This window comes from Podarcis bocagei (assembly GCF_964188305.1).
Source record: "Podarcis bocagei genome assembly, chromosome: 15".
Taxonomy (NCBI): Eukaryota; Metazoa; Chordata; class Lepidosauria; order Squamata; family Lacertidae; genus Podarcis; species Podarcis bocagei.
Window position 1 is genome coordinate 8,023,023 of NC_138141.1, and position 13,613 is coordinate 8,036,635.

The window sequence follows — 13,613 nt, forward strand, 5'->3', positions numbered from 1 at the left end:
CTCCTGCTTCTCCTCAAATTTGCCTAGTCCTTCTCCTGAAGCCACCCAAGCTGACTGTCACCCAGCTCTTGTGGTGTGAATCCTCTCAGCTATAACTATGCCTTGTGTTTCAAGGCTGACCTTACCTTACAGGCTTCTTGCTGCGAGCCTGAAATGCTGCTCTGAGCAGCTCCTTGGAGGAAGGGCAGGGTGAAGCACACTAATAAGTAAACCAGTTAACTTGCCTGGCATGATGTGCCAGGGCAGCCTGAGAGCAGGAGCTGAGGGGTGATGCCAGGCAAAGCTGGGAGCTGGCTATCCCAGGGCAGCCTGGTGTGGCTCTTTTGGAGGAGACAGGCTGGGCCAAGGAGGAAGCTGTGGCTTTGCCCCTTGGCAGGCGAGGCTGCCCTGTTAAAATATTTGCTAAGGAAGAGTGAAAGCTCCACCCATCATCAGCTGCATCCAGAAGAGCAGCCAAGTTAATAGCTGGGCAGAAGGACTCTGCTGGAGCAAGGGCAGTTGCTAAGAAGGGGAGCCCGAGAATTGCCCTCCTTTTGCAGGGAAAGGCTGGTGGGTTGGGAGGTTTTGGGCACAAGCTGTGAATCCTGGCCCAGGAGTCAGGGTGGGCATGAAGAGGAAGCTCCATGGCTTGGTGTGGTAGAAGCCAGGTCCTCCCCTCAGGCTCTAGCCTTACCCGCTGCAGTTGCCTTCAGACCTTTGCCACTTTCGCCCTCCTCCTCCTCTACCCATCCCCCAGCTGCTCTGCCTGCCCAGCTGTTTGCAGCTGTACCTCTGGGGAAATCAACTGCATGGAACACAAGCTGCGCTGGGTGCCGGAGGACCTTCCAGCCAATGCCACCACTGTCCTGTTGGACTACAACCGCATTGCTACCCTCCAGAACCGCACCTTTGTCATCCAGGGCAGCACCCTGCACCACCTGAGCCTTCGGAGCAACATCCTCGGGGTCATCCATCCCCAGGCCCTAGCTGGCCTTAGTGAGCTGCGGGAACTGGACCTGAGTGGGAACTACCTGATTGTCCTGCAACCCAATACTTTCCTCCCCGTCCCGAGGCTGAGGATGCTGAACCTGGGGAACAACAAGCTCTTGACGCTGGAGCCAGAGCTGCTCCGGTCCTTGCCCCACCTCGAGTCTCTGTTTCTGCAGGGCAATGCACTTGTCTCACTCTCGCCCGACCTCTTCAGCCACCTGCCTTCCTTGCACTTCCTCAGGCTGCACAACAACCCCTGGGGGTGCACCTGCGCCATCCAGCCCCTCTACCAGTGGCTCACTGACAACGTGGAGAAAGTCCCAGGTGAGCAGGACTCAACAGGGAAAGGGTTGGAAAGCTCACCTGTAGCTGGCGGCTTTAACAACAACGATCACCTTTATTTATTGTTTTATTTCATGAAATTTATAAACAGTAGACCCACAACTTAGGCACATTTAACTTGTGCACATTTAGCTTTATACGCTTGGCAAAAAAAATATTTTAAAACTTTTTTTAAAAAACGGGTGTCTGGGGGGAAAAATGATGTTGACAATTCCACCAGCACTCGTGTTTTGACTCTACACAATTTTGGATTTATGCACTATCCCTGAAATGTAACCCTCATGTAAGATAAGAGTTGACTGTACTGCTTGACTGTAGAAAACCTCAAAGTGGTTGAAATTTTTATTATCAGTTATCTCCACTGCCCTTCAAAGTTCCAGCAATACAAGTCTGTGAACACAGTTTCTCAAAACAAACAAATAAATTGGAGCCATAACAATTTTTTTTAGGGGGAGGATTCAGTTTCCCCAAGCAGCTTGCCAAAAAGAATACATGGTGTGTGGTGGGTGAAGCAGGGCAGCTGGACGCAACTGGCTTTTATTATAGCACCATCAGCTCCTTTAGAAATGACTAACCATCTGTTTGTTCATTTAGGGTTGTATCCAACAAAGTTCAAAGCAGACCCATTGGAACAAATGAACCTAAGTTAGCCATGTACATTAGTTTCAGCGGGTCTCCTCTGAGTAGGACTAACATTGGATACAATCTTTATTTCTAAATTAGATTCCTTCCCGGCCAGACACCCGGGGGGGGGGTCACAACTATCTCCGGTTTGGCAATTAATCATGTAGAGGACATATTGATGGATTTTTATGGAAGTTATGCACCACATGGAACTGCTATTTTGATTTCTTTTCTGGCTAAATTTAGAACAGCAGGTGCCTTGGTCTCCCTAAAAGGTCCTAGCAGAAGCAACCTCCAAGCAATCCACGTTAATTCCTTTGTCAGGCAGCTTAAGAGCTTAAACCGGTTTGTGCTTGTTGGTTAGCAACCAACATCCCCAACTGCTGCAATAACCACAGCCTTGCCCTGAGTCTCTGTCTCTCCCTTTTCCAGAGGTGGACTCTGTCTCTTGCAAACGCCCCACACAGCTCACCCAACATCCCATCGCTGCCATTGGGAACGAGTCCTTTGCTCACTGCCGGGAGCCCTGGCTGAACGTAAAAGATTATGCTTTCTTCCTGCTCATTGGCCCGTCCACCTTCCTAACCAGCATCTGCATCTGCATCCTCTTCGGCTCGCTAGCGGTGGCCCAAGCAAAGATCCTCAAGGTGTCGTCCATCCAGCCAGGAGCCCTGGCAAGGCGTGCAGAGCGCGGTCCTCGCTAGCCAAGCTGCACCTCCAAACTGCCACTGTTTTGATGGCTCCCCCTCAGTCTCTATGGTGTAGTTACGCTGTGGCCCTGCAATGTGGGTCACTGTTACTCCTGGTTTGTTGGTGGTATTGAGGGGGTTTACCTGGATGGGAACGTGAGAAAGCCTTGGGTAAGAGTGTGGGTGTGCAGCTAGAAAGCAGGAGGCAGGTTTGCAGTGAAGTGGCAGCAAGTGGCTTCTGGACCTTTCCTCCTACCCCACCCTTTGACCCTGGAAGAAGTGACCCCCACCAGCTCAGTTCCAAGATCACAAGCCGGCCTTGAGTCGAAGAAGAAGAAGAGTTTGGATTTGATATCCCGCCTTTCACTCCCTTTAAGGAGTCTCAAAGCGGCTAACATTCTCCTTTCCCTTCCTCCCCCACAACAAACACTCTGTGAGGTGAGTGGGGCTGAGAGACTTCAAAGAAGTGTGACTGGCCCAAGGTCACCTAGCAGCTGCATGTGGAGGAGCGGAGACACGAACCCGGTTCCCCAGATTACGTGACTACCACTCTTAACCACTACACCACACTGGTGACATGCTAGAAGTTTGTGAAATTATAGCCAGCACAGAGAAATGAAGCTGAATGTGGGAAGATTCAGGACAGACAAAAGACAGTTTTTCTTCGTGCAGCACAGAGCTAAACTGTGGAACTCGCTTCCATTGGGAGGCAGTGATGACCACCAACCTAGATGGGTTAGGACAAATTCATGGCTATTGGTGGCTACGAGCCGTGGTGGCTAAGCTCTGCCTCCACAGTTGGGAGGCACCAAATGCTTCTGAATACCAGGTGGTGGAAACCACAAGAAGGGAGAAGGCCCGTGTGCTCAGGTCCTGCTTGTGGGTTTTCCAAGGTGAGAACGGATTCTGGACAAAATGGGTCCCCACTGGCCTGATCCTGCAGGGCTCTTTTCATGTTCTTGCCAATAGAAATGTGACTGGGTGGAGCAGTGTTGACACCTGCAGCTGTGGGCAGAGGCAGTGCTGAGCACCCTTCTTCTGCTCTGCTGCGTGTCAGCACCATCACTGGCTAGAGTGTGTTTTGCAGCCGCTAGCACAGCAGAGGTCAGGGGGAGCCAATCAGCTTCCAGCTAGCGCTCTAAAGCAGGGGTCAGCAAACTTTTTCAGCAGGGGGCTGGTCCACTGTCCCTCAGACCTTGTGGGGGGCCAGACTATATTTTGAAAGGGGAAAAAACACACGAATTCCTATGCCCCACAAATAACCCAGAGATGCATTTTAAATAAAAAGACACATTCTACTCATGTAAAAACACATGCTGATTCCCGGACCGTCCATGGGCTGGATTTAGAAGGCAATTGGGCTGGATTCAGCCCCTGGACCTTAGTTTGCCTACCCATGCTATAAAGCTATCAGCTGCTGGGCCAACTCCTTCGTCTGAGACCTGATTTCTCTTCAGTTTAAGAAACCTCCTTGGCACTTGTCCTCTTTGCGTGGCACAGCAAGTGTTCTGAGATGATGCCACATAAGCCCCTGAGGAAGGGTGACTTGCCCAATAACTGCAAGCCTATAGCAAAAGGTAGGGTTCGAACACAGAGATCAGCAACCAATCCTGTGGCATACCCAAATCTGTGACTCGAAGATGGCTGGTTGGGGGGGCTGGCTTCTCAGGACGGGAAGGATACAGCGAGGCCTGAGCCAGCACACACACCTGCACAAGTTTCTGTTGCACTTAGGAGAGCTTTAGGGTCTGAACAAACATAGAGCGGAGAGGATGGATGTGGCAGGCATGTATGTGGTGCCAATTCAGCTCCTTAGATGGGGATGTGGGTCAATGCTGTGCCTAGTCTGGTGGTAGAGACAGAGGTGTCTACTGGATGCCTCCCATGGTGACTTCAAAATGACTGCCTTTTCATTCTGGGGGTTGGAAAGCTGCTGACCCCTTTCAGCCTGCAGCTGGGCCCACGCAAGGCTGCTCCCCCCAAATGGGTAACCAGAGACCGAATCTTACTCTTCCGCACACATTCCCACCTGTCTGCTGCTCAGTTGCCTAGAATTCTACTGCTTGGGGTGGAAGTTCACTCTATTCACTGGTTGCTAGAAAAGAGGCGCGTCTAAAGCTGGTGATGCAAAAGGAAATTTGCTTCCTACTGAGAAACGTCACTGCCAGGCAGAGTAAGCAATGCTGAGCTACATGGGGAAATAATCTGACCCTGGGAAACGATAGGCTCCCATGTTTCCCAGAGCCAGGAAAAGTGGTGCATTCTTGCTATTTCCCTAAAATTAATTGTCAATTTATTGAGGAAAGGGTGTTGCCATGTGTCAGGGGTTCAGGGACAGAGGCACAGGTGAGGGGGGAGACGGAGAGCGATGGGGAAGAATCCCAGGACTGTGAGGAAGAGGAGGACAATGACTTGAGGTCTTCCATGAGTCTCTCAAGTGAATCGGAGGATTCCCAGAAGGGGGCGCCCCTAGTCAGGCCAAGGGGGTTCACAGGGGGGACATGCCAGGGGCAGGGAAGCAGCAGGGAAACCCTGAGTGGGAGTGGGAGATCGGGGCCGGCTTCCCAGCAGGAACGAAGTGAAGAGAGGGGAGTTCCCAGTGTGACACACGGAGCAGAGCAGGAAGGAGACAGGGGAAGGAGATCGGGGCAGAACGTCCTGCCGGAAGAGGCGGAGAGTAGTACAGGGAGTAGTGTAAGTGTCAAGAGGAAGGTCAGGGGTAGCGAACGCGCGCCAAGTTCAAATGTGGAGGTACGCGGAAATGGAGAGAGCCTGGAGGAGGAGCCTGGCCCCAAAGCACGAAGGAGGGGGGAACAGGCATCTGAGGAATCCGCTTCAGGAGAGAGCAGGAGAGAAGGGACCCAGGGGGGCAGAAAGACCCTGCGGAAAAGGAAAGACAGGAAGAGGTGGACTAGCACAAGCCTCTTAAGCTGGTGTAGGGGCGGGACCGATTCAGAGGGGACTTAAAACGTCTAGGCTAAGAGACGCGGGGCTGCGCGCCTCGGTTGTGAAAGCAACAATGAACTGCAATAAACAGCCTTGTATATAAGAAGAACCTGGCGTTGGTCTTTTGTGAGCTGAGACCTGAGGCAGCCCTGACACCATGTGATAAGTTTTAAAGTAATAAAACACGGTCCACTTTGCTCTGCACATGCTCAGAGGTGCTGTCAGTAGGCCAGCCAACAGCATCCGTGCAGCAGAAGTCTTGTATATAGCAGCTGAAACCAGGACAGGACACTGTGGCCCAGACAGCCAGTCCTGCTTCGCTTCCTGCTGTGTATTATTCCCAGGCCCCACAGCACTTCCTCTGTCTGAGCCATCTGCTGCGGTCAGAATGCAGCAGGGTAGGATAAGATGCCACCTCACTTCCTTTCAGGCAAAGCAAGCTAAATTTGGCCTCACCGTTCAAACTAGGGGCACCCTTGTGGCAAAAAGCTACCCTTCCAGGTTTCCAGTCCCTGCCATCTGCCTTCCGGATGCCTATCTCACCCGCTCCCTGTTTCTGCCTCCTGCGTAGTCCTTCAGCTGCATGCAACTGTCAGGTCATGGCTACAAACTCCTTTGCAGGTTCCCATCTCTGCTTCACACCACCTGCAGCTGCTGCAACTCGACCTTGACACCACTCCAGCACATGCCGTGGGGCAGGTGGTGTTTTTAGGGTTGCCGTTTTAAAAGCAGTAGCTGTCAGGAGCTAGAGTCAAGCATTAGGTCAGCTATCAAAGAAAAGCACGGTGTCAGTGAAGTTAACTCCTTATTCGAGAAACCGAAACGGCACAGGCCTAGTGGTCCCAGCAACTCTTCCCAGTAGGTCTTGCTCCAACAAAGTAGTTGCGAGGAGGTCCCTGCATTCCCAGAACTTCCTAAGGCTCCTCCTCTCCAGGGTCTTTCCCAAGCAGTCACAAACTGCTTGCACACAGCCCCTCTCTGCTCTGACCTCTTCAGGGTGTGGGGTGTGGAGCTGGTCCCAGCAGGAAGGGGAAATACCCTGGCTTCTTCAGCAGTCTGCCTCACCATGCATCTTGGCCTGCCTCCTCTCCAGCCTCTGATTCTGGACTGCCCTCTTCCTGCTTACTAAACCCTGTTAACCCTTCAGCTTCCAACCCCTCCTCCTTCCAGTCTTCTCCCTCTTCTCCTCAGACCACTCACCGTCATCCCACCTCCAGTCACCTGACTCTGAGCCTTCTGGACGAAAAACTTCAGTTCGCCATATTCCGGCATTCTCCCTGAAGTTTCAGAAACTTTGAATGCCGACATTAGGAAGTGTCAGGCACTCCCCGAGCTATCCTTGGGGAAACAGAGACTTAAAGTTGCAGCAAGTTGGGTGTGACGACTAGAGGTGAGTCAGAAACGAATGTGGACAGCAGACAGTAGGGTTTGGCAGGCAGCCCTGTACGAAGGCAGTCTCCCTGCTGCACTGGTTTGGCTACATTAGCTGGCAGCCAGTTAATCCTAACACACAAACATTTCTCTTTCCAGACAGTCACAGTTCAGAAGGCACTTCAGTTCCTTACTTTCCGAAGTCCATCTGTGCAATATAAGGGCTTATACACACGACCCTTTCTTCTCTCTTTCCAGGAACGGTCTGTGATTTAAACCTCCATGGCCCCTCCCTTTTTTTGCTCGGGAGCTTTCCCTGCAAAAACTCGCTCTTTAAAGCTCAATCGTAAAGCAAACAGCAATCTGAGTAAAAACTGAATTGACATTTGCTCTGATCCAGATTTGAAGAGCGGGGTTTTGTGGGGAAAGCTCAGGTCAAAACAAAGCAGAAACCATGCTCAGACACAGTGTGTTAAAGCACAGATCAGTGCCTGGAAAGAGTGGGGCAAAAGGTAAATGTGGATAACGAAAACCTAAAAATAAAAGCCCACTTGTAAAAAGGTGTGCAGGTACATCCCACGTGGGAAGCAAGCAAGGGCTGTGTCACTGCTGCATCTCATGGACCCAAGAACAGAATTTATGTTTTGTGTGTGTGTTGAACAGTTATGCAGAGTGGGTATTCACTGGCCATAGTCAATAATTTAGTGAGCAGAATAATAATTGCTCTGCAGACACAAAACAGAGAATGCAGCCATTAAAAGGAGAGCCCGTGTGTTTTCACCCTGCAGTCTCTGCACTGCAGAGGGTTGGACTAGATTGTCCCTTGGGCCCATTCCAATTCTCTGATCCTCCAACCTTTACTTTTCCTTTGGAGCATGTGCCAGGCCCTGAATGAAGTGCTGGTTTTTGAACTTGCTTTTGATCTACCCCCACCCCAAGCTTCAGGTATACAGTATGTTTATCCAGTTAAGGTTCATTCCATTGGAAGGGCTCTCAGTGGAATAGCCTCTGCTTTGCCTGCAGGATGTCCCAGGTTCAACTTTCACTGGCATCTCCAGGCAGGGCTGAGAGAAAGATTCCTGGCCTGAAACCCGGGAGAGCTCATAATACTGAGCTAGACGGACCAGTAGAGGGAGGCAACTTACTGTGTTTGGCGCCTTTTTAAAGAGAAATAAACTGGATGTCTGGGAAGAAGTCGAAACAGTGCTCTGCGCAAGAAGGTATGTGTGGTTTGCTGACTGCCACAAAGGCCTGCCAATCAACACTCTACAGCTTGATGGGGGTTGAGAAAGGGCTTCGTAAGAAAGGCCAACCAATCGTCACTCTGCGCAGCCGGATGGAGAGGGAAGTGGCTTAGGGCTGCCACAGTTGCCGGCTAGCTGTTGAGATTCTGCACAGCTGGATCCTGCCGAGGACAGAAAGAAATGGTTGGTTCTACAGCGGTACCTCGGCTTACATACGCTTCAGGTTACAGACTCCGCTAACTCAGAAATAGTACCTCAGGTTAAGAACTTTGCTTCATGATAAGAACAGAAATCGTGCTCCGGCGGCGCAGCGGCAGCAGGAGACCCCTTTAGCTAAAGTGGTGCTTCAGGTTAAGAACAGTTTCAGGTTAAGAACGGACCTTGGGAACGAATTAAGTACTTAACCTGAGGTACCACTGTATTTCGAAGGCTGGAAGCCGAGAAAGGAACAATGGCAGCACCATACGAAATCTGTACATTTGTGGACAACCTTTCTTGACTAGTCTGCCCTTCAAGAGTCAAGGTTGGGTTCTTACTGACCCACTTGGAAAAAAATAAAATCTGTGTATGGTAACTAAAATTCTGCAACCTGTACCCCATCTGTAAATTAAGAAGATGCTTACGACTTCCCCTTGCTATTCTGCTAATCTTGGGAAGGGACATAGAAGCAGTTCAAGCCAAGCCCCTTACCCCCCAACCCACAATGAGAAAGTTTTATTTTAAGGGGCCGGGGGTGGCAAGAAAGCTGAGTTTTCTGCAACAGCCCCTTCCTTCCTTCTCGAAATCAATACAACTTCTTTTTGTAAAAAAATGGAATCGCCTGAAGTGAGATGAGCGCCGCACCCCATGGTCGCCTTTAACTGGACTTAATCCGTCCAGGGCTCCTTTACCATTACCTTATTATTCACAATAATTGGATACTAATGTGCAATTAAAAATTCCATAAATGCACACATCTCTTTACGAGATCATCGCCGGAAGGCACCGGTTCCCCCTCCCTTCTCCCCACCTGCCTCCCGGCGCCGCTACTCACTGAGCTCGGACACGACTCCGTTCACCATCCCTCGAATGGCCCGCAGCGCTACTGCGCAGGCGCTCATATAGGCGCTGCTCGCCGGGCTCGGCCCTCCCTCCCTCCCTCCTTCTCCGGCCCCGCCCCTCCCGCGAGCCGGCGGGGAGAACCCGGAAGTAGCAGGAGGGGGAAGGAGCTGGCCAGGGTGCTGAGCGGAGGCGGGAGGGGAGAAGGGGGATCTGTTTTCAGCCAGAGCTCCACAGGGAGCGCCTGGGATCTAAACCCTGGACCTGAATATATATACATATCATATCTTATCATAGAGCTTGGCAGTGCTCCTGAGCATGTGCAGTGTGCTAGCTCCACTCTGCTGAATCAATCAATCAATCAATCAATCAATCAGTGACTCCATCAATTTGTTTCAGTCACTGACCAGAGTGAATTCCACTCTGCAGTGTACTACATTTGCTAAAGAGGAGCCCTTTCCATGCAAGAATCATTTCACCTCTGCAGAATATTGAGCGCAATTCCCCCTAATAATAATAATAATAATAATAATAATAATAATAATAATTTATTTATACCCCACCCATCTGGCTGGGTTGCCCCAGCCACTCTGGGCAGCTTCCAACAAAACACTAAAATACAATAACCTATTAAACATTAAAAGCTTCCCAGATGGTTGGGATATAAATGATATTGCTGCTGCTGCTGCTACTACTACTACAACAACAACAACAACAACAACAACAACAACAACAACAACAACAACAACAACAACAACAACCTGCTTGGGAACAGGGTGAAGATTTTGGAAAAATGTGTTTGGTTTTTTTTCTCTCCTCCAGTTTCAACTGCAACCATGGAAAGGTTCTGAATCTCGTACAAAAGGGATGGGGAACATGTGACTCACCTGATGTTGTTGGACTACAACTCCCATCGTTCTGGACCCTGGCCACACCGATACCCCATCCACGCTGCAGAGAGTAGGAATGTGTCCTATTGACCCCAATATTGTATGCTAAAGATATGCCCTTCACATGCGATACTCCCTGGAGAATATTGAGTGAAATTCCCCCACTGCTTGGGAACAGGGTGAAGAATTTGAAGAAACAGGTTTTGTGATATGTGCTATTGACCCCAATATAGTTTCTGACTGCTTTGGCAAGTGCTTTGACACATGACATTAAAGGGCACACCCAATTCTAGCTTGAGCTGCATGTTCTGTATGTGAATGTTATTAAGGCGGCATAGATTTATTTGAAGAGCTTCCATGTCAAAGGGCATGTGTGCCAGGAAGTCCCACACTTTATTTATTACCATTTTTAGCAGCAATGTAAAAAACCCCAGCATAAGAACAAAACACACAGTATAATTTTGTAGTCATAGATATGGTAACATTAATATTGGCTCATAATATTGATGTAACCATATCCACCAAATAATAATAATAATAATAATAATAATTTATACCCCACCCATCTGGCTGGGTTTCCCCAGCCACTCTGGATGGCTCCCAACTGAATATTAAAAACACAATGCAGCATTAAACATTGAAAACTTTCCTAAACAGGGCATACAGAAAAAAACCCTTAATGATGCAAACAGTGATTTGGTTCTCTCCCCCCCCCCATGTTGTTGGGTACACACACAGTGCAAACCTGTCTCAAGGAGAGAAATCCAGCTTCTATACTCTACCAAACAATACAATACTTTTTGTACACCCTTATTTTGCAAGTGAGCCTGCCTGCTTTTCCTTAAACCCCCCCACCCCAGCCCTTCACAATGGCAGATAGAAATATTACTTTCTGAGAGTTTTGAAAATACAATATCCCCACAGTGAAAATGCAATATCCTGCAGTGTGGTGGAGAAAGAGATGTGCCCACAGTGTAACAGATGATAAACAAATATGTATTGCATAATAAATTGATTGTGGCAAAAAGACCCAAGTCTCTACTCTTCTGAAGGAATAAACAAATAGCAACATTTATTCTGGTCTGGAAAAATTGTCTGCATGAACCATAACAAGGGCCATAACCTGTAACAGTTATCTGCCACTGCAGCCTTTATTACTCAAATATTGGATTAGATACCAATCACAACTGCATGATAAGCCTCTGGGGAAAAAACAAACAACCTACTATGATTGGAGCAGTTTTTAAAAACACTGTACCTTCGAGTGTTTTTTTATGTGCAACTTAGCTAGTAATGAGCAGCACCCTGGATGGTTTTCAACTAAGTTTTACTCTGAGTATTGTCATTGAAATAAATGAAAATGTCTGTTACTGTAGGTCCATTAATTTCAGTGGGTCAAGTGAAACATAGCTGAATACTACCCCCTAAGTCCAGGGATGTGAGAGGTGGCATTTCTGTGTGGGTCCTTTCTGGTGGATGAGTACATGCGTGGCTGGCCCAAGACATTTTGCCACCTATAGCAATGGATAGGATGGCACCTCCTGCCTGTTTCATGTACACAGAAGCTGACTGGACTGACAGGTGTCACTTACTGGTGTTGACCTATAAAGTCTTACACAGCTCAGGACCCCAGTGCCTTAAAGAAACAACTCTCCCCATACAAACCATCCCAGACCCTGTGCTTGTCATCTGAGGCCCTTCTCTATGTCCCACCTCCCTGAGAGGTTCGGAGGGTGACATCTAGGGATTCACCCATCCTTAGAGTGGGGTGTGCTGTTGTGCCAGACCTATAGTCTTTAGGCCTCTCCTTTTTGGCTCTAAAGGTCACTTTTCCTGGGCCACAGGAAGATGTTGTCATCTTCCTGCATATGGGGTTCTCTGTCAGGGGTGGGTTTGAGCTGATGGACATTGTGAACTATGGGTTAAAATTAAATGGTCTCATGTCTTGAGACCAATCCCCCATGTCTGGATGATCTGAGATAAGGGAGCCATGTGGCACTGGGTTACCATTGTGATACCTGGGAGGTCAAGTGTATGACTTGCTGAGTCATTTCATGACTACGTGTAGAGATGGGTATCATAGTCTCTAGGACATTGCATGCCTTGCTGCTGTCCTGTTTGCATGTCAGGAGCCTGAGTCAGGTGTAGGTCTGTAATAAAAAACACCAGTCTCAGTGAAGTTAACTCTTCATTCAAAGAAACTAGAACTACACAGTCCTAGTGATGCCAGCAACTCTTCAGTAAGAGAATGAGCCAGTTGTGAGGTGAGCCAGTTGTGAGGACTGAAGGTCCCTGTCTTCCCTTCCTCTCTGGGTTTTTTTTCCAAGCTATCATAGACTGCGTCTGTATGCAACCAATCTCTCCTCTGATCTTTTCATTTCTCTGTGTTTTCTGGAAGACTGGGGGTCGGGAGCGCATGTCTGTCTCCTGGCCCCCTCTCCTCCCAAGGGTCATCTAGTTCAACTCCCTGCAATGCAGAATATGCAGGTTGCCAATACAGGATCAAACCTTGGCATTACCAGCTCCTCGCTCTAACCAACGGAGCTGAAACAGTGGTCTACTTAGTCCATGGAATAGCACTGGATATGAGCTTGTTTCAGCGTTAAGCTTAGAATCATGGAACTGTAGAGCCCAAGGATAATCTAATCCAACTCCCCACAAGTCATGAATCTGTTCCCTAATGCGGGGCTTGAACCCACAACCCAGAGAAGAAGAGTTTCATGCTCCACCAACTGAGCTATCTCAGGTTGAGAAATGACAGATTGTTCTCACTTTTCAGGCTAGTCTTGGAAAGGGGCCATCTTTCGATATAAATCTTTTGATATAAAGTCAACACATCAAAGCCTGCTGCTCCAGGGTCACTTAAAGCAGCTTCCGTCGTTCCTGCTCCTCTTGACACAAACAGGATTTCAACACATACAGTCAAGTCAATGCAGCCATTGTTCACTGATTTTTCGGCCTGGTACATTTCCCCTTCTTCAGACATCTCACTGTCAGCGCATAAAAGAACCATTCATTCATGGTAATGCCCCAAAGTATTGTGTCGGTCAATTAGGTGAGGTGCTCTTGTCTTATATGAGCCTTAGGATTGCAGCGTTAGAATCATAGAATCGTATGGCTGGAAGGGACCGCAAGTGTCATCTAGTCCAACCCCCTGCCATGAGATTAATAGTCATCTAGTCCCACCGCCCTGAGATTAATAGTCTCATGTTCTACTGACTGAGCTTTCATGAAGCAAAAGCAACTGGAAAAAATTTCAGCATCAGAATCCTACTGCTTCAGAGAGCTAAATAGGTGTGATAGCTCTGTCAGTAAAGCACAAGGTGCTTCATCTCAGGGTTGTGGGTTCAAACCCACGTTGGGCAAAAAATTCCTGCATCCCCAGGTAGGACAATGGGAAAGCTCAGTTGGTAAGAGCATGAAACTCTTAATCCCGGAGTTGTGGATTCAAGCCCCATATTGGGCAAACGATTCCTGCACTGGCAGGCAGAAATTCAACA

The 13,613-nt window shown here is 48.9% G+C and overlaps 1 protein-coding gene across 2 annotated transcripts; it reads left to right on the forward strand.

The window, feature by feature from the left end:
• Positions 1–140: 140 nt before the first annotated feature.
• LOC308574206 (leucine-rich repeat-containing protein 26-like) lies at positions 141–7,255 on the forward strand. 2 transcript variants are annotated; one of them, XR_014002359.1, is made up of 3 exons: positions 141–1,293; positions 2,368–2,762; positions 6,788–7,255. XR_014002359.1 is itself a non-coding variant. In XM_081171823.1 (2 exons), the coding sequence occupies exons 1-2, from the start codon at positions 624–626 to the stop codon at positions 2,637–2,639; spliced, it is 942 nt and encodes a 313-aa protein (XP_081027949.1). In that variant the 5' UTR covers positions 141–623; the 3' UTR covers positions 2,640–2,948. The 2 variants fall into 2 exon arrangements, 1 of the variants encoding a protein (XP_081027949.1); XM_081171823.1 differs by lacking the exon at positions 6,788–7,255 and having other exon boundaries at positions 2,368–2,948.
• The last annotated feature ends 6,358 nt before the right edge of the window (positions 7,256–13,613 follow it).